A 27160-nucleotide genomic window follows, 5' to 3' on the forward strand; every position below is an offset into this window, starting at 1 on the left:
TGCAATCCAGTTCTGCCTTACTCTAACCTGCCGTCTCTTTAAGAAGTCCCCCTCTTGAAAGATTTCCGGCGAACGCCTTAAAAAGCGACTAGGAGAGCTGAGTAGTATCTCTCCAACCATCCTCCCTCAGAAAAACAACTAAATTCCATTAGAATTATTCTCGGGACCTTTTGAGAATAAGACATAGGCCTTTGGGTAACTTCAAGACGAAAAAAAAAAAAAAGTCAAAAAGCGTTGGGAGAAGGTGTGGGAGGACGCCTTTCCCCTTCTAAAAGGAAGGTATAAAGGGGCTCATAAAGAGAAAAAAGGAACCCTAAAATGCGGGGCGGCACATAGGACCACACAGCGGGCGCTCCCGGCCAGGGGGTCCGAGTCCTCCTCCGTGGTGGTGCGCCCTTGTGCTCAGCAGCCCTCCTTAAGACACCTAACCTCCACCTTCTCCAGCCTGCCGGCTCGGGGCCCACGGACCCCGTCCGGGCGGGGGACGGTAGGCCTCGTCAGGAGGGGCCCCGAATACAGCCCGAGGCGGGGCGCGAAAGGCGCCACCAAAGCCCGTCAGCGGCAAGGGGCGGGGGCCGGCGGTTGCTCAGGGACCGGGCGGGTCAGGAGGTGACGGGAGGAGGAGGCAGCAGGAAGAAAGGGGGATTGGGAAGCAGCGTCCCGTCCGTCGGCGCGGACAGCTCTGCCAAACCTCCGACTCCCCCAGTCCCGCCGCCGCCGAGCACCCTACAGGGCGAGAAGGGAAGTCCACAAAGTGCTGGAGCAGAGGGGAGAAAATTCAAAACGAGTCTACTCAACCTCGTCTTGGCTCCGAGGCCCCGCCATGGAGACCAGCACAGTGCGCACGCGCGCCCCTCCCGGAGCGCGCAGCGCAGTCGCTTGAGATAAGACCACTATCAGCCACCGTCGCTAGTTTCCCTTCTGATTCGTTCTTTTTTTCGTATCCCCGCCTCTCACCTGGATCTAAAGCCTGAAGCTAGTGTCGAGAACCCTAGAAAAATCTCGGTAGCCTGAGAGTCTGATTGGGAGTATGCTTGAAAAAGTAAACCTGGAAAGGCTTTAGTGAATTAGAGCTGAAGGCAGAGGAAATATAATAGATAATTTGGCTGGAGTCGGGAAGGTTTAATGCAAATAAGATAGCCTAAGGGCAGCGTGGGAAAAAAGACTACAATACCCAGTGGTTACAGTGTGTGAGAAGCGCTGCTTTCTGGGGGTTGTAGTATCTAGGAGCTGTGTTTGAATTATCGGGACTGAGGATAACCTGTTAAAATTAAAAAAGAGAGAGAGAGAGAGAGAGGAGAAGCCTATTTGAATCGGGCCTCTCTGTATCTTCACAATCGATTGTAAGCTTAAATATATTTTTTAAAAATACAGACAGATTAAAGGGACGCACCGCCTTTAAGACTATGCTTTACTAATCGATGACTCCTAAATCTAGGAATAGGTAGTTGATGTTTGTGGGCTGGGCCTTGTGGAAGAGAAGCCTCGTGGTGCCTCCTGGCTGAGGAGGCCCGAGGAAAGAAAGCGGAAGCCCAGTGTTCGACTGCTGCTTTTCTCTGACACGTGCGGTCTAACTTTGAGCTGCCTCTTTTTGCAGTCCTGAGAGGCCAAAGCGCCGGTTGTCTGTTACCCATACGTTTTCGTAGGCAAGCCATGGCTCAGCTCCAGACACGCTTCTTCACTGACAACAAGAAGTAAGTAAGCGTACTCTCTTTCTCTCCCCTTCTCTCCTCCCCCCTCCCGCCTCCCGCCCCCCAGTCCCGGGATCCTTTCCACTCCGGTATGACCTTGTGCATCCCTGGTTATCTTTGCCATCAATTCACTTTTTCCCTTTTTTTGGCTGGATTCCTCGCTTGAGCGAGTTTTCGTTCAAATGGAAGCGGTACCTTGCGAGGATTTCTCAAGGATCACCGAGCCTTCTTGCCTAGACTCAGGCTGTATATAATTTGAATTGTGAGTGTAGAGGGACCTGAAGGGCTTCAGGTTTGCTTCCTGAATGACGTGCATTATGTAATTGAACAGTGAACAACGGACCAAGTCGTTATAGGCTGTCTGCTTAGTGGTATTTCACAGTGTCTGAAAACACAACTTCATTTTCCTACGTGGGTGATAGACGATGCTTTTCTAAACCAGGCTAGAAGGTGGAGCTCTCAATAGGGAGTTGGTAGAACTGGTTTTTGATGAGTATGAAGTCAATTCAGTTACAGATTTGTGTATTTATATACATAAATCTACACGTATACGTGTGTATATATATATACCTGTATGTGTATACCTATATGTATGTAAACATTTTACAAATGGTCCCCAGGTATGTAGCAATCATTTGAAACCTAATTATATTCTGCTTTGTGGCATATATTACACTATTAATTAACTTTTTTTTGTTTCGCCTGGTCCCTTCAACTATATTGTAAGCCTCTTGATTGTAGAGACTATCTTATGCTTCTTGGATTGACTGAGTCAACAAATGTTTGTCAAGTTCTTCTGGAACTGATGATAAATAATAAATATTTGTTGTATTAACAAGCTAATGTCAGCTATAAACTAAAAAACTCCCACCTCAATTAAGATTATATTTTTGATTCTGTGTTTGTAGCTTTATGTGTTGACCTGGTACATCATATTCACTCCTCTTGTATTGTTGCTTACAGTACATTTAAATTGTATTATCAATACAGATGAGTATATATACTTAGTCGAAATGCTTCTAAAGGAATATGGTGATGGAATAGCATGATCACTGTATTTTTTCTAATTAAAAGTTTTATGGAGATTATTGTTGATTCACATGAAGTTTTAAGAAATATTAGAGCACTGTATTTTAACTCCTGTGATAAATGGATAAACATCATATGTGTGTATGTGTGTTTGTGTTTATATATTTAGGTTTTCCAAAAAGGTAACAAAACCTAGAAATTAAACTTCTCGCTTCTTCCTTTCACGCAATACGTTCTCATCAGTAAAATGAGAGGGGAAAGTAGATTTATTCATGTATATGTGTATAATTTACATATGCATGTATCTTCCTATATGAGTATGTAATTATGCTACTTTTCCCTACTCATCTTACTGGCCAAAATATCATAGTAAACCAAAACTTTAAATTTCTAGGCTTTGTTATCTTTTGGAGAACCTAAATAACTTTTTACTTTTTTCAGCATGATAAATATATAACTATAGCCTTACTACTCAAAGTGTAGTTTGCAGACCAGCAGCATTGGCATCACTTGGGAGCTGGTTACAAAAAGCAGAATCTCAGACTGTACCTCAGACTTGCTGATTTAGAATCTACATTTTAGCAAGATCTGAAACCTCCATCCCCCTCTCCCATTGTGACAAAAAGAGACTTATCATAGCATGTCTTGGTGAGCCCTGGAAGTTCTACCTTAACATCTTTTGAAACTTTTACATTCCCCACAAATATAGCCTAAATTCAGACCTTATGAAGACTTTTTTGGTTTTGTTTTTTGTAACAACTTTATTGAGATGTAATTCATGTGCAATAGAATTCACACATTTAAGTGTCCAATTCACTAGTTTTGAGTGTATTTGCAGAATTATGCAACCATCACCACAGTAAATTTTAGAACATTTTTCATCATCCTTTAGCTGTTACCCCCTCCCCCCACACCCAAATACTTCCAAATCCCCCCAGCCCAGGGCAATCACTAATTTACTTTCTGTCTCTATAGATTTGTCTGTTATGGACATTTCATATAAATAGGATTATACAGTACATGGTCTTTTGTGACTGGCTTCTTTCACTTAGTATGATGTTTTTCAAGGTTCATCCATGTTGTTTTATATATATATATATATATATATATACCTATATATATAAAACAGGGCTCATCAAGACATATTGTAATAAATCTCTTTTTGCCACAATGGGAGCGGGGGTGGGGGGAAGGCTTTTATATAGATATAGATATATATATATCAGTACTTCATTCCTTTTTACTGCTCAATAATATTCCGTTGTATGGATATACCAAGTTGTGTTTCCATTGTTCAGTTGATGGACATTTGGGTTGTTTTCACCTTTTAGCTATTAGGAATAGTGGTGGTGTGAACATTTGTGCACAAGTTTTTGTGTAAACATATATGTTCATTTCTCTTGGGTATATACTTACGAATGGAGTTGCTGGGTCAAGTGGTAATGCTGTGTTTAACTTTTTGAGGAACTGCCAGATTTTTCCAAAGCAATCATACCATTTTACCTTTCTACCAGCAATGATAAGGGTTTAATGTCTCCACATACTCACCAACACTTAATATCTGTCTTTCTTATTGTAGCCATCCTAGTGGGTATGAAGTGATATCTCATTGTGGTTTGACTTGCACTTCCTTTATGACTAACAGTGCTCAGCATCTTTTCATGTGCCTGTTGATCATTTGTATACCTTCTCTGGAGAAATGTCTATTTCGATCCTTGGCCCCTTTTTAAAATAGGGTTGTCTTTATTACTGAGTTATAAATGTTCTCTATATATTCTAGATACATGTTCCTTGTCAGATATGTGATTTGCAAGAATTTTCTCCCATTCTCTCTCACAAGAGTTTCTTAATCTGCCTCCTGCTGTGTGTGCCTGTAATCCAGTCTCTGCAGTGCTGCCAAGAAAGATCTAACTAAACAAAATTCTGATGATGTTATTTGACTTGGACAGTGGTTCCTCCATTGCCTAGGGAAAGAAGTAAAAAGTACTTCACAGAGCATCTAAACTACTCCATGCACATCTCTTTAGCCTTATCTTTGGTCACTGTCTAGAGTAAAGTAACACTTTCTGGAATAAGCTGGGTGGGCAGCTCTTTAATAACTCTTAGCTATTTTTTTTGCTGCTCTCCCTGCTTTCCTGCACCCCTTCTTTCTGCCTCACCACACTTCACCTGGCAGAAACTCACTTTTCTAGATGTAGTGTAAGAGTGATGTTTTTTATGCATCCTTTCAGACTCTGTTCTCCCAGCCCCCTTTTCTCTGGTTGAAATGACCTACCACTTCCTTGTTCTCCCATTTTATGTATTACTTATGACACTGTTCTTACATACTTCCCTCGTATTTGATTACCAGACTTTAACCCTTTCCAAGAACAGAGACCACAGGTTAATTCATTTTTTGTTAACCCCATGTAGCAAAATGTCTGGCATGTATTAGATACCCAATAAATGTTTGTTGAATGAATAAATGCACATTTGTTAAAACATCTATAGACTTGATTTATTGTTTCCTTTTTGTAGATATGCGGTAGATGATGTTCCTTTCTCGATACCTGCAGCCTCTGAAATTGCTGACCTTAGTAACATCATTAATAAATTGCTTGAGGCCAAAAACGGTGGGTATATATACTCTGAAAAGTTAGGAGAAAGCACAGTGACACTAACTAGACTGAAATACATGACATGTTATTTATAGCCCTTTGGGGGCATTATTTTATAATATTGCATGGATTTTATCATGGTAAAATTTATAACATGGATTTCCCTACTGTATGATAGTTTGAAAAATGCTTTGAAATAAGTTTTCAGGAAAAAAGAAATTCAGTTTAATCTGCTTTTAAGGCAATATGGAGAGAAGGTGGTTGAGATTTAGGAGTAAAGATTTTAGTGTAAAAGTTGTGATGTAGAGGTAATGAAGACGTGAGGGCTAGATTGGGTAGGCATAGAACAAGCATCTTGGTGCTTCTACAAAGCAAAATTACAATATCTGAATTTGAGCATTTGTTTTGTATAATAACAAATGCCAGTATTAATACTAGTATTTTATTTAAGTATTTAAAATTCATTTTAAAATAATGGATAAAACAAACATAAATATGCTACAGTATCAAGTAAAACATTTATAAAGATATAAATTAAAATAAATTAAACGTATGTAAAAAAATGGGCTATAAATTTATATGTAAATTTAATATAAAATTAAAATGATTTGAACATTGTAAAATTAATATGAACAATGTATGCAAAAATATTGATCAAACAAGATTGGTCATAAGTTGATAATGGTTGAAGTTGGGCGATAGGTATAGGAAGGTTTATTATTCTCCACTTTTGTATATGTTTGGAATTTTCTATAATAAAATGTTTCTTTAAAAAGTAATGAAACCATATATATAGTAGAAGATTTAAACATGAAAAATGGAAAATAACATAAAGCATAATCTTTAAAAACAAAATTTGTCAATGGAGCCATCATTTAGAGGCAAGCTTTTTTTTTTTTTTTTTTGTGCGGTATGCGGGCCTCTCACTGTTGTGGCCTCTCCTGTTGCGGAGCACAGGCTCCAGACGCGCAGGCCCAGCGGCCATGGCCCACGGGCCCAGCCGCTCTGCGGCACGTGGCATCTTCCCGGACCGGGGCACGAACCCATGTCCCCTGCATCGGCAGGCGGACTCTCAACCACTGCGCCACCAGGGAAGCCCTAGAGGCAAGCATATTTTTATGCAGATGTTTCTGATGCTTTTAAAGCTCTTTTGATTCTACCCTAGTTGGAGGAATGGGGAGGTGAGAATTGTAAACTATATTTTACACTTCCTCTTCCAAAAATCTTATAACTTTTTTGTTAAGCTTAAGATGTTTTTGAACAACTTTTTTGCAGGGGGACAAGGTCTTTTCATTGTTAGCAAGATATAGTTCTTGATACAGAGATATTCACATAGCATTTCCTATCGGTTCTTATCTTTCATCATGGATGTACAATAGTGTAGAGATTCTGATGCATAGTTAGTTTTCTAAACTCCAAAGATGTCATATATTCTACTTGTTGAAAAACTCTGAACTAGCATAAGAATTATTTTCTTGCAAGACACTTTGCAATATCAGTATATGGTTGGTTGTTGTTACCCAAATATTTGCATATTTTTCTAAACTTGTAGATGAACATTGATTTGTCTTTTTGTGTAAATCGATTAACTGAGTCACTGCTCTTGAGTTGAAGATGCAAAATGATTCAGATTTTTATTTTATTTATTTATCTTTGGTTGCGTTGGGTCTTCATTGCTGCACGCGGGCTTTTCTCTAGTTGCGGTGAGCAGGGGCTGCTCTTGATTTCGGTGCGCAGGCTTCTCACTGCGGTGGCTTCTCTTGTTGCAGAGCATGGGCTCTAGGCACACGGGCTTCAGTAGTTTTGGCTCACGGGCTTTGTTGCTCCGCATCATGTCGGATCTTCCCAGACCAGGGCTCAAACCCATGTACCCTGCATTGGCAGGCAGATTCTTAACCACTGCGCCACCAGGGAAGCCCAGGTTCAGGTTTTTAAAAAAGTAACAAGCCAAAGAGTCAATGAGGGAATTTTTCTTTAAGAAGGATTTTATTATAGCTAATAAATCAGAAAGAATGAAGAATTTTTAGCATTTTGTAACTCCAAATGAAATAATGGATTTAAGAAGTGAATATCTATAGCTACTAAAGCCATTTATTAGGTAAAAGGCTAACAAAGAACGTTATGGTGGATGGGATCAGACTGACATCATCTGAACTCAGAGGTAGATCTTAATATCATAAAAGGAGACACAGTGAGATAGTGTGCTTTCTAATGTGATACAATAGGAAATACAATATGGTGTGTAAATATCTTGCCAGAAACAGACAGACCCAAAGTCTAATCAGGCATTTGGGTCTGCCTAATGTACAGGTTGTATGTAGGTGGTAGAGGAACATGTTAAAGGATACCTTGGAGATATAATCAACCAAAGCCAGAATGTAAGAAGTATTACAAGAAGACCCAGTTTCTTCAGCAAATAAAAGGCAATGGAAAAAAAGGACAGAGAACTGTTAAAGATATTAATCAAATATAATGTGAGGACTTCGGATGCTGATTCTAGAAAGCTCACTGTTAAAAGACATTTATGAAACAAGGAAATATGAACATTGACTGGCTTTATGGTATTAAAAGGAATAAGTAATGTTAAATTTTTAACATTGTGACTTTTTTAGTCTTTATATTTTAGAGATTACACACTAAAGCATTTACAGATGAAATTATATCATTTCTGAGTTTTGCTTTAAAAAAAACCAGCAGGAGAGTGGAGGGAGGAGTATAGATGATTGTCCATGAGTTGGTAAAAGCTGGGAATGAGGATTCATTATGTTATTCCTACTTTTGTATATATTTGGGATTCTTCTTAGAATACAAAGGTTTCCTTAATCAACATGATTACACCATCAACAATAAAAATACTATACCAACAGAACAAAGTATTTCTCTTCTTAAAAATCACATAATATACTGGAATACATGGTCTGATTGTGCCATGGAGAAATTCTGGAGAAACTTGGAGGCCATACTAGGATAATAGGTACCTGTTTGTTTTGGGGGGTCTCTCATTTACCTCTGTCAATACCACTTCAGGTCCTAACAATGATAATTTTATTATGTATTTTCTTTAGAGTTCCACAAACATGTGGAGTTTGATTTCCTTATCAAGGGCCAGTTTCTGCGAATGCCCTTGTTCAAACACATGGAACTGGAAAACATCTCATCAGTAAGTTCAAATGCTTACCTGCTCTATTTTACTTAAGGTATTACCAGATAATGTAGGAAAACTTCATTTAGAATCAGCCTGAATCTACAGGAACCAAGAGCCTTTTGATTACTGTTTTTTCCTAGAAACTGAACCTCGGTTTCTGTATCTTCAATGTTTAAATTCCCTCTTTTTTTCTAAAAGTATTATTCAAGAAATGCAGATGAATGAACAAGGAAAGATAACTTCATATTTGTGGAACAGTTGTCAAGAAAGGGAATAGCAAATATATGTTTACTACTAATAAAGGTATATAAAATGATTGTGTACATATATAAACTTATGGGTTAGGTTATTGTGATTTATAGTGATTGCCCCTTCCTCTAATTTTCAAACTTTCCTTATTATTACTTTTATAATTTAAAATATTTATAATTGCTTTTATGATTAGGGGGGCAATTTTTGGAACTGTGGTGAAATATACTGTGGCCTCTCCCCTTGCGGAGCACAGGCTCCGGACGCGCAGGCTCAGCGGCCATGGCTTACGGGCCCAGCTGCTCCGCGGCATGTGGGATCTTCCCGGACCGGGGCACGAACCCACGTCCCCTGCATCGGCAGGCGGACTCTCAACCACTGAGCCACCAGGGAAGCCCTTAACCATTTTTAAGTGTACAATTAAGTGGCATTAAATACATTCACAATATTATGCAACCATCACCGCTATCCATTTCTAGAATTTTTTCATCCTAAACAGAAGCTCTGTATCCATTAAACAGCATGCTTTTATGATTTTATAAAGTTTCTTATATTCTTTTTTTTCTACTTTTAGCATAAGTTTTCCAAGGTCATTAATATTTCTTGATATTACTCTTAGCATATGGTTAGGTCAAATAAAGTTTTTCACTTTTTATATGGCTCCAAAATTTCTGGATTCTGAAGGGGAATTATTACATGAAGGAGATAAATTACACCGGGGGTCCTTTATTTTCATAACATACCATTTAAAAACTGCACCACCTGATTTATTTTTTTTTTATTTTTGGCGATACGCGGGCCTCTCACCGTTGTGGCCTCTCCCGTTGCGAAGCACAGGCTCCGGACACACAGGCTCAGCGGCCATGACTCACGGGCCCAGCCGCTCCGCGGCACGCGGGATCCTCCCAGACCAGGGCACGAACCCGTGTCCCCTGCATCAGCAGGCAGACTCTCAACCACTGTGCCACCAGGGAAGCCCTCTCTTGATTGATTTCTGGTTTCTCTCTGTGACTAGGAAGAGGTTGTGGAACTAGAGTACGTGGAAAAGTATACTGCACCTCAGCCAGAACAATGCATGTTCCATGATGACTGGATCAGTGCGATCGACGGGGCAGAGGAATGGTATTGCCAGATGAATGTTTTTGTATCCATTTTAAGTGTACTATATGAATATTTTTCTCTGATTACTTGTTCTTTGTGAAAGTAATTTTGTGATATGTATATATATATATATATATATATATATATATATATATAGTGACCATGCCAAAGACCTTTAAATTTAGTGTAGTCAAGAAGAAACATATCTATTAATAGGTTTTCTTTTCTGTCTAAAGATGTTGTAGTGACATTTGTCTTCCGAATAGGTCGTGTGTCTTAGGGCATTTATTTGATTATGTTGCTTTTAAGACCAAGAATATAATTTGTTTCATAGAGGGAAAAAAACCTTTTCTAGCCACAGATCTCCCAGCCTACTACCCTGAAGATGCAGATCATGCTATTTTTAGGGCTGAAAAGGGCAGACTGGAATCAAGAAGGTATGAATCGTTCAGAGCAGACCCCCTCTGGCCTTACTGTAGAAAAACACCTCAAGAATGGATCTCAGTAGGAGCTTACTTTCAAAGAATGTCTCCCTGGAGTTATTACATAGTTATGTTTTTACTGGTTTTACTTTTACTTTAAATGGTTCTACTGGTTTTTTATTTAATGTTTTTCACTGGTTAAATACAAAGGACTATTAGGCTTTTCAAACAATTCGTTTAGCTTCCCTGGGAGTGGTATTATTTTACAACAATCATAAAAATGAAATCTAGGGTTTGTCAGTTACATTTTTATTTTAGGAGGTCAGGAAAAGCCAAATGTAACATCTTCTGATTTATTCTAGTGTGTTTTGAAATCTTAATCTTTATATTAAAGAAGAGTTTAAAAATATAATCCTCAAGGTTTACTTTATCAGTGCTTTAGAAATATAATTGATTTCAGGATTTGAGAAAAGCTGTTTTTTGTGTTTCATAGGACTTTTTTCTCCTCACAGGATCTTGACTGGTTCTTATGATAAGACTTCTCGGATCTGGTCCTTGGAAGGAAAGTCAATAATGACAGTTGTGGGACATACAGACGTTGTAAAAGATGTGGCCTGGGTCAAAAAAGGTTAGGACTCTGCCTAAATGGAGAGGAATCCTGGATAGGGAATTGGAAATAAGCCATTTTCGATGCTGGGGCAGAATGGGGACAGGATAAGAAATGTCTCATGCCTCAGTTTTTAAAGGGTCTTTCAAAAATATACACATTAAAAAACCCGTAAATCAGTAGAAGTGAATCCTAAAATTATATCACATAATATACATTTTCAAGTTAATATTGAGTGTGTTAAATGCATGTCTTTTATAGTTTTGTTTTGTTTTTTGGCTGTGCCCTGTGGCATGCGGGATCTTAGTTCCCCAACTAGGGATCGAACCCGCTCCTGCAGTATAAGCACGGAGTCTTAACCGCTGGACCTCCAGGGAAGTCCCTGTACTATTTTTGAAGAATCTTCCCTTTTATACCATAAGTTAGCTTCTTTTTTCAAAGGTGGCTATATGAGGTCTTTTACCTTTTTAACATCTTTATCAACAACTACAAAAAATTCTGTTCTTTAGTTTTGGAACACTATTTAAAATTTTTGTACTAATTTGTCTCTTATCCTTGTGTTCTCCTTTCTTCAGACAATCTGTCTTGCATACTACTGAGTGCCTCTATGGATCAGACTATTCTCCTATGGGAGTGGAATGTAGAGAGAAACAAAGTGAAAGCCCTGCACTGCTGCAGGGGTCATGCTGGCAGTGTGGAATCTATAGCTGTTGATAGCACAGGAACCAAAGTAAGTAGCTATTGTGTTATTAGTACTGTGTTCAATTAGAATTTGAGCTTCTTGTGCAAAAATGTCTTTTCTACATAAAGTTACTGTGATCGGCCTACTTCCATAACAATTGGTGACTAAAGAATATGATTTCAAACCAAAAGTAAATACTCATAATGAGAGATATGAAGAGTCACTCCCTGACTCTGGGTATCTTTGGTTTAGAATTTTATATAAATAGCAGAAATTTTAAGAACTCAGGTAAAAAAGTAATTTCTTTATGTAACCTCCTCAAATCATAGTGATTGACATTTTCAGTCCTTCAGCTACTCATAGTGCTGTCATTAATTGAAAATGTCTAGCTGATCCCCTAAAACTTAGCATGCACTAAAGTTAGCATTAATCGAGGTTGTTTTACTATTACTGCTGATCTACTCTGTATCACAACAAAATGGTAAAAGGTCGTCAAGCGATGAGGGCAACACAGTATTTACTTAAGAGGGGTTACAAACTCCCTCACCATTTGAAAATTCTCCAAACCACATGTATTCTAGAAGTATTCTAGATTTAAGAGTGTTTCTTCAGCATTTCTTTGCCAGTTAGCGTAACAGAGGACGTTTCTGCATTCAAAGTTAAAAATTTATGAGTATTCATATTGAGGCATAAAGAAGGTTTACATGTTGTTGAGTCCAAACTTAAGTGAATTAACTGTACCCTGTCCTTTGGCTATAAGAGATAGAAACTCATCCTGAACATTTTTTAGCTTAAAAGACCCAAGGAGGGAGTGATGCACCACATCATGAGCAGGGTGATGATGCATTTGGATGTCAGGAACCAATGGAGTAGAGGCTTGCATGTGGCTAGCACACCTCCTCCCTCTCGTCTCCCCAAATTGACTTCATTCTCTTACCTCAGTCTGGCTTTCTCCACATGGCAATAAAACCTGGCCTTCAATATTCCCAGGTTTTACATCCTATACTGTCTGTCCCTGGAAAAAGATTAACTTCAGCTCTCTAAAACACAAGTTTTCAAAAAAAAAAAAACAGTTTTTTTCAAAAAAAACACAAGTTTTCTCTTTCCTCTGAAGGAGGAAGAGACCTACTGCCACGGTGTAGGTCAGTTGCCCACCCTGATCTAAGCAACCATGGCCAGGGTACGGGCCCTATAAGAATGGCAGCTCTTTGGGCTTCCCTGGTGGCGCAGTGGTTGGGAGTCCGCCTGCCGATGCAGGGGACATGGGTTCGTGCCCCGGTCCGGGAAGATCCCACATGCCGCGGAGCGGCTGGGCCCGTGAGCCATGGCCGCTGGGCCTGCGCGTCCGGAGCCTGTGCTCCGCGGTGGGAGAGGCCACAACAGTGAAAGGCCCGTGTACCGCAAAAAAAAAAAAAAAAAAGTAAGAATGGCAGCTCTTTCAGTTGCCATGAGATTGAGGGTACAACTTCCCAGAGACTAGGAAGACAGGCAGATAGGTGATGCCATAGTAGTAAGGATTTCAGGGCAAAGTAAAGATTTCAAGTTAAATAGCAGAAGAAAACCAGGCAAACAATATGATGGATTATATTGCAGACTCTTTTTCGCTTCATATATATTTTTTTTAGTTTTGCAGTGGCTCCTGGGATAAGATGCTAAAGATTTGGTCTACAGGTAAATGAAATGTTTCTTCTACATTGACTTATTAATGATATTTCAAGAATTTCAGTGAAAAAAAGACTTTTTAGCCCATATTTTTCTATAAAAAATGGACCAGAGCTTTTAAGGTCACAAATAAAGTACTATAGTATAGAGAAAAATTAGCATATTTCTTTGTGTTTCAAAATGTTTTTCTACTCTACCACCCCCTTATTTATTGGACGATGTCACTGAATCCCTGCAAGTACCAATAACACATCTGGTGCAGTGTGACATAACTACCTTAGTTCTCAGAGTTACCTTATTCAGGAACGTGGAAATAAACAAATTACCTTGAGTCATTTTGATATACTTTACTATTAGAGAAATTTCTTAGTTTAGCTGGTTTACTTTAAAAAAAAATTTCTAAATACAATTTTACCAAACTTAATTTTCTCACTTTGAAAACGTAGATTAGAAAGAACAATTAGAGGAGACAAGGGGACTCTTAGAGGAAAGTACCTTGATAATAGTAAGAAGACCCTGCTAGAAGAAAAGAAGGGGGAAAACCCACATATATTTTAAAAAGTAGTAGTACAGAACTATTTATTGCATGGGTAAGCAGATCAAAATACCTCTGTTGCTTCTGAGGAAATTGCTATATTACTGTACAACATCCTAAATACAGTTAAGCCCAGCTTAAACAGTTTTAAATAATTATGTGTAAAATGGCAGGAAATATAAATCCATTTTAGTTAAAGCAAACAGGTTTGAGGCAGAAAGTTGTTTGTGTAGGAATTTTTCCTTTTGTGAAATACTTTTTGATAGTGCTGGGTAGATGAGATATTATCTATGATTAGTTGTTACCCTTAAGGTGCTTATAGTCTAGTTTGGGAAAAGCACATGACATTTATAAAATAGTTACAAAACATTAAAATCTATGGTTTTTTTATCTGGGTTTGCTACCTAGTCAAATGATGGATAACGAAGATTTTAATCAAAAAATAACTATCGGGCTTCCCTGGTGGCGCAGTGGTTGAGAGTCCGCCTGCCGTTGCAGGGGACGTGGGTTCGTGCCCCGGACCGGGAGGATCCCATGTGCCGTGGAGTGGCTGGGCCCGTGAGCCATGGCCACTGGGCCTGCACGTCTGGAGCCTGTGCTCCGCAACGGGAGAGGCCACAGCAGTGAGAGGCCCGCGTACCACAAAAGAAAAAAAAAACTATCTATGAAACACTTTTAGTTTATTGTTAGAAAAGTGAAATAGTCAAGAAGAATAAACATGGCTGGAATGTATGTCCTTTTAACATGTGTTTACTTACCATGTCATTCCCTTCATAATATAAATGCAATCTGGTCAGAACTCTCCTACAACTATAATAGTAAGCAGGTTTTCATAGATATGGTAAACTGATGAATAGCCATAATGATAATCTTAATAAGATACCAAACTGGGTAGGTTTTAGGATTTTAATGTATAACACTTTATTTTTTGCTTTCTCCTTTTCGAAGATTGGTAAGCCAGGTATTGTTTTTAGATATAATTTCCATTAACCAAAATGAGGAGAAATGTTAACTCCCTAACCAGTTGAGATAACAGAGAAAGTATATACCTAGAAATATAAGAATTATTTGAGACTGTTTGTAATTAATATTTACCTTAAATTTTAACTCTATCAAATCTAATTCTCTGTGATATAGTCCCTACAGATGAAGAAGATGAAATGGAAGAATCCACAAATCGACCGAGAAAGAAACAGAAAACAGAGCAATTGGGACTAACAAGAGTAAGTATTTGTGAGAACTGACAGTATTGGGCTTAGGGTTTTTTTTTTTGATAAATTGATTGATTGATTGATTGATTGCTGCAATGGGTCTTTGTTGCTGCACTCTGGCTCTCTCTAGTTGCTGTGAGCAGGGGCTACTCTTTGTTGCCGTGCGCGGTCTTCTCATTGTGGTGGCTTCTCTTGTTGTGGAGCACAGGCTCTAGGCACACAGCCTTCAGTAGTTTTGTCATGCAGGCTCAGTCGTTGTGGCTTGCGGGCTCTAGAACGGAGGCTCAGTAGTTGTGGCACATGGGCTTAGTTGCTCCGCGGCATGTGGGATCTTCCCCGACTGGGGATGAAACCCGTGTCCCCTGCGTTGGCAGGCGGATTCTTAACCACTGCACCACCAGGGAAGTCCCGGCTTAGGTCTTTATTGACAAATATATGTTAATTTAATATAATTGTTCATATTTGGTTTCCTTTTGTCTTGTCTTGCTGCTTCAACCATAAGGCTTTCTTTCAGTAGATTTGTAAATTTTTATTATAAATACTCTGCTGCATTTATTTGAGTTATTGAATGTAGTTGCATTAAGCTAGGTTTACAGCTTGATAGGTTGATTATTTAGCTATTATATTTGGCCTCATGGTGAATTTTTTTTTTTTTAACATCTTTGTTGGAGTTGCTCATGGTGAATTTTAAAGTAGGATCTTTTAATTGTTGAAGCTTGCGCTAAGTTTAGTGAAATATCTCATTACCTGACTGTTTAATGATAATGTTGCAGACTCACAGACATAGAAAACAACCTTATGGTGACCAAAGGGGAGAAGGGGTTGGCGGGGAGCAAATTAGGAGTTTGGGATTAGCAGACACAGACTACTGTGTATAAAATAAGTAAACAACAGGTCCTGCTGTAGAGCACAGGGAACTATATTCAATATCTTGTAATAAACCATAATGAAAAAGAATCTGAAAAAGAATAGATAACTGAATCACTTTGCTGTATACCAGAAACTAACACAACGTTGTAAGTCAACTATACTTCAGTTTAAAAAATAGTAATAGTAATAATGTTTCATACACTGAGGATGTAATTCTAGTACATCTCCTAAATCAGTAGAAACCAAGAGTTTAATTGAGGTTTTGATTCTATCATTTTGCTATAGATCCAATTAAATCAAACTCAGAAAGTTAATCCAGATTCTTATTTGCTCTGTTCCATTAGAAGGATATTTATCATAATATGATGTGACCTGTATTAATATACTTAATGAGAAGAACAATACTGAGTCAGATTTAGGAAATCGTATGTTTCATTCATTTTCTAACAGCTGTAATGGATGTGCATTAAATCAAGCACACATTTGCACATTATTTCTTATAGTCACCAATAACAAGATAGATATCTTATAAAAACTGTTGAAAATGAGGAATAAGTGATTCCTCAAACTCACGTAAACTGCAGTAAACAATAGCACTTACTGTTTCCAACTGAAAGTAGTGGTTTATAATTTATACATTTAAACATAGACTGCTGAATTGCAAGTTGAATGATCTGGCGGCAATTCAGCTTCCTTATCACTTGTCTCATAAGACACATTAAAGCTGGAAATGCCTTACCAATTGGATAATGTGCCAGTGGTAATTTATTGATGCATATCCCTGATCAACCTTTAAAGAATATATCTGAGTAGAAAAAGACTTCTTGAATTATCAAAATATTTTACTTACAAGGTAGCTTTTTTTTTTAACCTTTATGTTAGTTGAAGTTTGGCATACGTATAATTAAGTACACAGCTCAATGCATTTTTGCAGTTGTGTATACCCAAGTAATCACTATCTAAATCAAAACATCAAGAATTACCGACACCCTAGAATATGGCCTCTAGGCTCCCTTGAAATCAGTAGCCTCCTAAAAGTGATCACTGTTCTGACTTATCCTAGATTAGTTTCACCTAGTTTTAAGCTTCATATACAGGCATACCTCATTTTATTGCACTTTGCAGATAATGCATTTTTTTACAAATTGAAGGTTTGTGGCAACTGTGTGTCAAGCCTGTTGGTTCCATTTTTCCAGCAGCCTTTATTCACTTCGTGTCTCTGTGTCACACTTTGATAAGTCTCAAAATATCTCAGACTTATAAATTATTTTTATATTTGTTATGGTGATCGGTGATCAGTGATCTTTGATGTTACCATTGTAATTACTTTGGGGTGCCATGAACCACGCCCATATAAGACAGTGAACTTAATCAGTAAATGTGTATGTTCTGACTGCTCCACCGACCAGCCGTTCCCCCATCTCTCTTGCTCCTCTCGGGCCTCCCTACTCCCTGAGATTCAACAATATTGAAATTAGGCCAATTAAAAACCCTACAGTGGACTCTTAAGTGTTGAAGTGAAAGGAAGCCTCATGTCTTTCACTTTAAATCGAAAGCTAGAAATGATTAAGCTTAGTGAGGAAGGCATGTCAAAAGCTGAGAGAGGTCGAAAAGATAGGCCTCTTATGCCAGTTACCCAAGTTGTGAATGCAAAGGAAAAGTTTTTGAAGGAAAAGTGCTACTCCAGTGGGCACATGAATGATAAAGTGAAACAGCCTTGTTGCTGATATGAAGAAAGTTTGAGTGGTCTGCGTAGAAGATCAGACCAGCCACAACATTCCCTTAAACCAAAGCCTAATCCAGAGGAAGGCCCTAACTCTCTTCAATCCTTTGAAGGCCGAGAGTGGTGAGGAAGCTGTAGAAGAAAAGTTTGAAGCGAGCAGAAGTTGCTTCAAGAGATTTAAGGAAAGCAGTCTTTATAACATACAAGTTCAAAGTGTAGCAGCAAGTGCTGATGTAGAAGCTGCAGCAAGTTATCCAGAAGATCTAGCTAAGAAATTAAACGAAGGTGACTACACTAACAGATTTTCAAAGCAGATAAAACATCCTTCTTTTAAAAGAAGATGCCATCTAAGACTTTTATGAGAGAGGACAAGTCAATGCCTGGCTTCAAAGCTTCAAAGGACAGGCTGACTCTCTTGTTAGAGGCTAATGCAGCTGGTGACTTGAAGTTGAGGCCAGTGCTCATTTACCATTCTGAAAATCCTAGGGACCTTAAGAATTATGTTAAATCTACTCCGTCTGTGCTCTGTGAATAGAACAACAAAGCCTGGATGACAGTACATCTGTTTACGGCATGGTTTACTAAGTATTTTAAGCCCACTGTTGAGACCTACTGCTCAGAAAAAAGATTCCTTTTTAAAAACATTACTGCTCGTTGACAGTGCACCTGGTCATCCAAGAGTTCTGATGGAGATGTTCAAGAAGATTAATGTTATTTTCATGCCTGCTAACACAGCAACCATTCTGCAGCCCATGGGTCAAGGAGTAATTTCAACTTTTAAGCCTTATTATTTAAGAAATATATTTCATAAGACAATAACTGCCATACTTAGTGATTCCTCTGATGGATCTGGGCAGTCATCTGAAAACCTTTGGAGGGACTTCCCTGGTGGTCCAGTGGTTAAGAATTCGCCTTCTAATGCAGGGGACGCGGGTTCGATACCTGGTTGGAGAACTGAGATCCCACATGCTGCAGGGCAACTAAGCCCGCACCCCACGACTACTGAGCCCACGTGCTCTGGAGCCTGCGCACCATAACTAGAAAGAAGCCCACGCGCTGCAACAAAAGACCCCGCGTGCCGCAACGAAGATCCCGCAACTAAGACCCGATGCAGCCAAAACTTAAAAAGAATTAAAAAATAAATTTTTAAAAAAGCTTTAAGAAAAAAAAAACCTTTGGAAAGAATTCACCATTTCTAGATGCCATGAAGAACATTCATGATTTATCGAGGTCAAAATATCAACATTAACAGGAGTTTGGAAGAAGTTGATTGCAACCCTCATGGATGACTTTGAGGGGTTCAAGACTTCAGTGGAGGAAGTAACTGCAGATGTGGTAGAAATAATTTAAAAAACTAGTACTAGAAGTGGAGCCTGAAGATGTGACTGAATTGCCGCAATCTCATTGTAAGACTTTAATGGATGAGGAGGTGCTTTTTATGGTTGTGCAAAGAAAGTGGTTTCTTGAGATGGAATCTACTCCTGGTGAAGATGCTATAAAGATTATTGAAATGATAACAAATGATTTAGAATATTACATAAACTTAGTTGATGAAGCAGCAGCAGGGTTTGAAAGATTTGACTCCAATTTTGAAAGAAGTTCTACTATGGGTAGAATGCTGTCAAACAGCATTGAATACTACAGAGAAGTTGTTCATGAAAGGTCAATCGATGTGGCAAACGTCATTGTCGTCTCATTTTAAGAAATTACCACAGCAACCCTGGCCTTCACCAACCACCACCCGATCAGTCAGTAGCCATCAACATTGAGGCAAGACCCTCCAAAGGCAAAAAGATTATGAGTTGCTGAAGACTCAGATGATGGTTACCATTTTTAGCAGTAATTTTTAATTAAGGTATGTACTTTTTTAATACATAATGCTATTGCATATTTAATATACTACAGTATAGTGTAAACATAACTTTTTTTTTTTTTTTTTTTTTTTTTTGGTACGCGGGCCTCTCACTGCTGTGGCCTCTCCTGTTGTGGAGCACAGGCTCTGGACATGCAGGCTCAGCAGCCATGGCTCATGGGCCCAGCCGCTCCGCGGCATGTGGGATCTTCCCAGACCGGGGCACGAACCCATGTCCCCTGCATCGGCAGGCTGACTCTCAACCACTGCACCACCAGGGAAGCCCTAAACAATAACTTTTATATGCACTGGGAAACCAAAAAATTCTTGTGACTCACTTTATTACAGTGTTTGCTTTTTTGTGGTTGTCTGGACCCAAACCCTCAGTATCTCTGAGCTATGCCTGTGATATCTGTGAGATTTCATTCATCTACTGCATGTAATAGTTCTTTTCAGTAATAGATAGCATGCCATTACATGAATATACCAGAATTTATTTGCTCTTGTTTTGATGGACATGTAGATTGTTTCTAGTTTTAGCCACCATAAATAAAGTTGCTGTACTTGTTTTTTGGTGCACATATGTCGTCATTTCTGCATACGTAGAATTGCAGGAGTAGAATTGCTGAGTGACAGGGTACGCACATGTGCAGTTTTATGAATGTTTAATACTGCCAAAACATTTTCCAAGATGGTTATATCAGTTTATACTCCCACTGACAGTATGAGAGTCAAAGTTACTCCACATCCATATCACCACTTGATACGGTCAATTTTTTAGTACCATAACTGATTTTATTTTATCACATAACATGTTTACATTTACTTACTGTTAAAAGGTGTCTTATTTTGTGATTTCTGGTGGTGTGTAGTGTATTTTAAGTCCCAGCCCTTTGATAGCTAATTTTGAAGTGCCTGTTCATGTTTTTAGCACTTTTTTTTTTTTTTTTTTTTTTTTTTGCTGCACCACACGGCATGCGGGATCTTAGTTCCCCGACCAGGGATCAGACCCATGCCCCCTGCGGTGGAAGCTCAGATTCTTAACCACTGCATTTTTTTTTAAGTGTGTTGCTTATCTTTTTCTTATTGATTTGTAAGAGATCTTTTTATATTTTGTTTTTATTTTTTATTTTATTTTATATTGGAGTATAGTTGATTAACAATGTTGTGTTAGTTTCAGGTGTACAGCAAAGTGATTCAGTTATACATATATATGTATCTATTCTATTTCAAATTCCTTTCCCATTTAGGTTATTACAGAGTATTGAGCAGAGTTCCCTGTGCTATACAGTAGGTCCTTGTTGGTTATCTATTTTAAATATAGCAGTGTGTACATGTCAATCCCAAACTCCCAATCTATCCCTCCCCCCTTCTCTTCTCCACCCTCCAGAACCATAAGTTCATTCTCTGTGAGTCTGTTTCTGTTTTGTAAATAAGTTCGTTTGTATCTTTTTTTTTTAGTTCTGCATATAAGCAATATCATCTGATATCTGTCTTTCTCTGTCTGACTTACTTCACTTAGTATGATAATCTCCATGTCCATCCATGTTGCTGCAAATGTCATTATTTATTTCTTTTTAATGGCTGAGTAATATTCCATTGTATATATGTACCACATCTTCTTTATCCATTCATCTGTCAATGGACATTTAGGTTGCTTCCATGTCTTGGCTCTAATAAACAGTGCTGCAGTGAACATTGGGGTGCATATGTCCTTTCAAAGCTAGTTTTTCTCCAGATATATGCCCAGGAGTGAGATTGCTGGATCATATGGTAGCTCTATTTTTAGTTTCTTAAGGAACCTCCATACTGTTCTCCATAGTGGCTGTACCAATTTACATTCCCACCAACAATGTAGGAGGGTTCCCTTTTCTCCACACCCTCTCCAGCATTTATTTGTAGATTTCTTGATGATGGCCATTCTGACTGGTATGAGGTGATATTTCATTGTAGTTTTGATTTGCATTTCTCTAATAATTAGCGATGTTGAGCATCTTTTCATGTGCCTCTTGGCCATCTGTGTGTCTTCTTTGGGGAAATGTGTATTTAGGTCTTCTGCCCATTTTTTGACTGGGTTGTTTGTTTTTTTGATATTGAGCTGCATGAGCTGTTGGGAAATTTTGGAAATTAATCCCTTGTCAGTCACATTGTTTGCAAATATTTTCTCCCATTCTGTGGGTTGTCTTTTCATTTTATTTATGGTTTCCTTTGCTATGCAAAAGCTTTTGAGTTTCATTAGGTCCCATTTGTTTATTTTTGTTTTTATTGCCATTACTCTAGAGATGGATCGAAAAAGATATTGCTACGATTTATGTCAGAGTGTTCTGCTTATGTTTTCCTCTAAGAGTTTTATAGTATCCGGTCTTACATTTAGGTCTTTAGTCCATTTTGAGTTTATTTTTGTGTATGGTGTAAAAGGATGTTCTAATTTCATTTTTTTACTTGTAGCTGTCCAGTTTTCCCAGCACCATTTACTGAAGAGACTGTCTTTTCTCCATTGTATATAATCTTGCCTCCTTTGTCTTAGATTAATAGGTGCATGCATTTATTTCTGGGCTTTCTACCCTGTGGGGCAATTTCTACCCTGTTCCATTGATCTATATTTCCGTTTTTGTGCCAGTACCATACTGTTTTAACGACTAGCTTTCTTTTTGTATTTTGTATTCAAGGTCTTTGCTGGATATAGGTATTATAAGTATTTTCTCCCACTCAGTGCCTTGCTGATAACTTTTATTTTTAGGTGTGCACCTTCATAAGCTTGCTTCCACTGTTCATTTTATTTGAGAGAAATCACAATATATTCATTTTTTTCATTTAGGTTTTTATAAACTTTAAATCTGTGCATTCATAAATTATTAATTGAAGTTATGCTAGAAACCCTTGAAGTGCTATTTGAAGTTGAAATTAAAAATAATAGGAAAAGTTGGGTTATTAAGACCAAAATAAGACAAATATCAAAAAGTTATTTTCTCTCTGGATTTCTTTCTAGTACCTGGCTTTTATTAATATGAGTAATGCTCTCAATCAGTTCATTTACTGGTCATTTGTTTCATATATTAACATAGAATAAGGTTTTTTCCACATTTTCTCTCAAAATTGCTGTTTTTCCTGCAGTACTATTCTTTTTTTGAGCATTTGTTCTTTTTTAAAAATTCATTCATTCATTCATTTGGCTGCCTCAGGTCTTAGTTGCAGCACGCAGGATCTTCATTGCGGCACGAGGGCTTCTCTCTAGTTGTGTGCAGCCTCCAGAGCGTGGGCTCCTCTGTTGCTTGCCCCACGGCATGTGGGATCTTAGTCTCCCGACCAGGAATCGAACCTGCGTCCCCTGCATTGGAAGGTGGATTCTTAACCACTGGACCACCAAAGAAGTCCCCTCCAGTACTATTCTGCTGAAGTTTGTTTGCAGTAACAATGCCAAAGTTGACTTTTCTATCTTAAAAAAAAAAAAAATGTACATGTAGGAAAATTCACTCTTTTTGGTGTATAGCTTTTGAGTTTTGATAAATACATAGAATATGTAACTACTACGTATTCAAGATACGGGAGAGTTTGCCATCCCCTGAAACTCATGTTGCCCATTTGTAGTCAGCCTTTCCTCTCTATTTCTATCACCTGACAACTACCATCAGATCTCTGTTCCTGTAATTTTTCTTTTTCTAGAATATCATATAAGTGGAATCACACAGTATGTAGCCTTTTGCATCAAGCTTTTTTTTCACATATCGTAATGTATTTGAGGAGGGAAACAAAGATTCATCCAGATTATTGGGCATCATGGTTTATTCCTTTTAAATGCTGACTAGTAGTCTATTGTATGGATATACAACAGTTGGTTTAATCATTCACCAGTTGAAGGATATTTGGGTTGTTTCTAGTTTGACAGTTATAAATAAAACTGCTATAAACATTTGTGGACAGTTTTTTATGTGAACCTAAGTTTTCATTTTTCTTAGGTAAATACCTAGGAATGGGATTGCTTATTCATATACATTTACCCATCATTTTACATGCCATTTCCTATCCTGGAGCCTCTGATTGATTGCTACCTTACTTTTTGTTTTGGATCACAATAGAGGTTGTTCTGTTCCTCACTCCTCTATCACGTTCCTTTACTACTTCCAGGAAAATTTTAGGGCTGGAAGAGAGACCTTAGGGATCATTTGGTCCAGCAGTTGGCAAATAACAGCCCCACAGGTGATTTGGCTGTGGCCTGATTTTGTACTCCAGAGTGCTAAGAATGATTTTTCCATTTTTAAGGGGCTTTAAAAACAAAGAACACGGAACAGAGACTGTATGTGGCCTGGAAAGGCTAAAATTTTTACTTTCTGGATCTTTATCAAAAAACTTTGCTGATCTCTAATCTAGTACAACCCCCTTAACATTTAAGAAGGTTAAATGTAACAGTTACACAAGTAGGTCAACTGTCCCCCATTTCAAGAGTTTTCCTTCCTTCTTTTACATGTTCTTTGTATTTAAGACAGACAGTATACCTAGTTTGATGATTTTAATTTGAGAGGGACATTAGAGATTTTGGAATTCTAATAAATGAGCCATGGGCATTATTTAAAGATTGGATGCTGAAGAAATGAGGTGGTGAGAATAACCTACTGCAATTAATTAACCTGGAAGAGTTATGTAGAAAATAGCAGCACCTTACCTCAAACCTAGGTCTTTCTGACCCCAGAGCTTTTTCTTCTAGCTTCTACATATAACATCTTTGTCAACTGGGAGAATTTAATTAGTGTTAATATTCCTCAAAATGAAAAGTAGAGCAGAAGGGGAAGCAACAGAATACTGTGGAAAGACTACAAATTTTGGAGTAATATTTGGGTTCAATCTCAGATCTGCCATTTATAAACAGTATGACCTTGGGCAAGTTATCTTTCTCAACTTCAGTGTTTTCATCTATAAAATAAAAACAGAAATATGTCTTGGAGGATTGCTGTAAAGAAGAAATAAGGTAGGATATGAAAGCTAAAGCACCTGACAAAATATCTGGCAAATCAGCTTTAAAAGTAATAACTATTATTATTGTTTCAATCACTCTAAACCAAAAATGCTTTCCCTTTTGGGTGTCCTTCATTTCTAGACTCCCATAGTGACCCTCTCTGGTCACAAGGAAGCAATTTCCTCAGTTCTGTGGTCAGATGCTGAAGAAATCTGCAGTGCATCTTGGGACCACACAATTAGAGTGTGGGATGCTGAGTCCGGCAGTCTTAAGTCAACTTTGGTAAGACAAATTCAGTGTTTCTCTGATTAATTTTGAGCTTTTAAGCCCGGTAAACTTCTAGGAGATGGTTACTTTTCGCCCACCCTGGTTACATGTTCTTTCCTTTTTTTTTTTAGACAGGAAATAAAGTGTTTAATTGTATCTCCTATTCTCCACTTTGTAAACGTTTAGCATCTGGAAGTACAGATAGGCATATCAGACTGTGGGATCCCCGAACTAAAGGTGAGTTGTGTAAATCTCTGAAGGAAAAATATGAGTGAGTAACATCAGTTTCTCTTCTCACTAGAGATGTGTATAAAAAGATACTTTTCTAGAAATTTTTGGGGGGGTTCTGCCTACTTCTGTTTTCTAAAATTTAATAATGGTTGTCTGTTTTGTTCAGATGGTTCTTTGGTGTCGCTGTCCCTAACCTCCCATACAGGCTGGGTCACATCAGTCAAGTGGTCTCCTGCCCATGAGCAGCAGCTCATTTCAGGCTCTTTAGATAACATGGTTAAGCTGTGGGATACGAGAAGGTAACTCCTGTTGATGACTTACAAAGGAAATCTATCAATTGCCCCGTTGTATACAGAGAAAATGAAATGAACACTGAAATGACTATCCAAAAGCAAAAGGGTTAAAAGAAAGGTCTGGGTCATATATCCTGAAATGATACATATTGATATCAAAAAGGATACCAGGATCAAAGGAATTTTCTTAATGTTAATATGTTGGGGTTTTTTGCATTCTGAATGAATTTAATTGTGATAGTTTATCTTTTGCCAAAAACACAATTTATGAAATCCATCTTTCTGACCTTGTTATATAAAATAGGAAAAAAACCCCGAACCTTAATATAAATATGATAATTATAGAATTCGAAGGGCAGTGGCCTGAATGAATGGAACTGTGGTCAAATTGTAAATTATGTGTTAATAGGCAATTAAGTAAAAATACAGAATTTTAAAGATAAAATTTAAAGGTTCCTTTCTTATTCATCAGTTAGTGCTGCGATACTAATATATGCAGAGGGCCCCCAAGAGAATGCATATACAATTTATTTACATATTTCTACAAGTAGAATGGAGAGGCAGTAACCAAAACCACAGTCTGCTAATGATACAGGAAAAACAGGAGAAGTAGTCAAGTAAATGCTCAGAATTTTAAGATTAAGTGGTTATTGGGGCAAGGATGGTAAACTAAAATTTTCAGAAAAGTATAAGTGATTAGTCATATATGTTTGTTTAATACTATGAAATGCATATAACTTGTTAATATTTTCATCTTTTAGTTGTAAGGCTCCTCTCTATGATCTGGCTGCTCATGAAGACAAAGTTCTGAGTGTAGACTGGACAGTCACAGGGGTAAGAATTTATTAGTTATTTGGTAGAGAGGAAGAAACTACATTATGTTTTTAGAATAAATCTGGTATTTGTGTTTACAGAGTTACTAGTTTCAATATATCTGATATTTATAATTCTGTATTCTAAGTTCCATTAATATTCATAAAATCTCATATCTCATTTAAAGAAGAAAAAAATTGTCCTTTAATATTAGGAGTAGTAAAATTTGAATATTTTGAAGCACTTTTTTTCTCATGAGTATTTTATTGAAATGTTTTAAGTCCCTAAACTTGCTACTTCAGACTAATTGGATCAAAGTATTTGCTACTTAGAAAAATCTTAGATAATATGGCTGTATTGTAAAATGTTCTTAAAGAATTACAATTTAATTATACACACACACACACACACACACACACACACACACACACGTTAAAAGCTCTTATTGCCTAAGAACGCTTTCCAAATGCAGGTTTGAGGGCTATCTGAAAAATCTGTAGTATCCATTTACCTACAAACAATGTGCCATCTTTTAAAAACGTAATTTTCTTAAGCAGGTAAAACTATATTACCCTTCAAACTTTTAAATTTTATTACATTTCTTAGCAAATGCTTCATAGAAAGTACAGTAGCATATTATGCCTCAACCAAATTAAAATCACCACTTTTAAAGTTTTAATATAGTGTATGTATATATAGTATATTTGTAATATAGTAGTGAAATTTGATGCAATTGGCCCATTTTAGTATTATTAACTCTCAATGCAAGTTAATTGCTCATCCATAATTCCTTCTGTAATCAGAATCATCAGTATTTAATTAGGTTCAGCAATCATGAAATAATTGTATTTACTTCTGTGTTTATGTTTTTTTCCTCTCCCTTTACGCAGTTACTTCTGAGTGGAGGAGCAGACAATAAATTGTATTCCTATAGATATTCACCTACGACTTCGCACGTGGGTGCATGAAAGTGAATGATAAATTTGGCTACAGAGATTCCTTCTGTAAATGAAATTGGTAGAGAATTCTCAGATTACATCGATGCAGATGCAGGAAGCAGACTTTTAGATTAAAATTTATATACTGTTTCACCGTTGATGATAGTTATCACTGTCTTTTTCTTTATTTTGTATTTATTATGTAACAGTTATGTTTATTAAATGTAAAACATGGCCTGCATTCTCTACCTTATGAAAACCCTTGAAATTAAACTGAGTTTTTAATTTATC

The 27160-nt window shown here is 37.7% G+C and overlaps 2 protein-coding genes across 5 annotated transcripts in view; one reads left to right on the forward strand and one right to left on the reverse strand.

Moving 5' to 3' along the window:
- CARF (calcium responsive transcription factor) overlaps positions 1-849 on the reverse strand; it is a 96623-nt gene extending 95774 nt beyond the window's left edge. Inside the window, 1 exon segment of the mRNA XM_073807371.1 lies at positions 799-849. The gene's annotated coding sequence lies outside the window, so the exon portion shown is untranslated.
- An 18-nt stretch (positions 850-867) lies between these two features.
- On the forward strand, positions 868-27160 carry WDR12 (WD repeat domain 12). 4 transcript variants are annotated; one of them, XM_033859888.2, is made up of 14 exons: positions 868-1005; positions 1598-1694; positions 5238-5332; positions 8383-8477; positions 9727-9833; positions 10747-10862; positions 11417-11571; positions 13149-13194; positions 14858-14943; positions 24469-24609; positions 24726-24831; positions 24992-25124; positions 25880-25952; positions 26822-27160. In XM_033859888.2, the coding sequence occupies exons 2-14, from the start codon at positions 1654-1656 to the stop codon at positions 26897-26899; spliced, it is 1272 nt and encodes a 423-aa protein (XP_033715779.1). In that variant the 5' UTR covers positions 868-1005; positions 1598-1653; the 3' UTR covers positions 26900-27160. The 4 variants fall into 4 exon arrangements, with proteins under 4 accessions (XP_033715779.1, XP_073663480.1, XP_073663479.1 ...); XM_073807379.1 differs by lacking the exon at positions 868-1005 and adding an exon at positions 1018-1042; XM_073807378.1 differs by lacking the exon at positions 868-1005 and adding an exon at positions 1071-1343.

This window comes from Tursiops truncatus, chromosome 7 (assembly GCF_011762595.2).
Source record: "Tursiops truncatus isolate mTurTru1 chromosome 7, mTurTru1.mat.Y, whole genome shotgun sequence".
NCBI lineage: Eukaryota > Metazoa > Chordata > Mammalia > Artiodactyla > Delphinidae > Tursiops > Tursiops truncatus.

Bases quoted from the DNA above. Each gene is read 5' to 3' on its own strand.
- WDR12 (XM_033859888.2), top strand. From the start codon at position 1,654: ATGGCTCAGCTCCAGACACGCTTCTTCACTGACAACAAGAA. The intron at 10,863-11,416 runs GTTAGGACTCTG...TCCTTTCTTCAG, and splicing joins TGTGGCCTGGGTCAAAAAAG to ACAATCTGTCTTGCATACTA. The intron at 14,944-24,468 runs GTAAGTATTTGT...CTTCATTTCTAG, and splicing joins AGCAATTGGGACTAACAAGA to ACTCCCATAGTGACCCTCTC.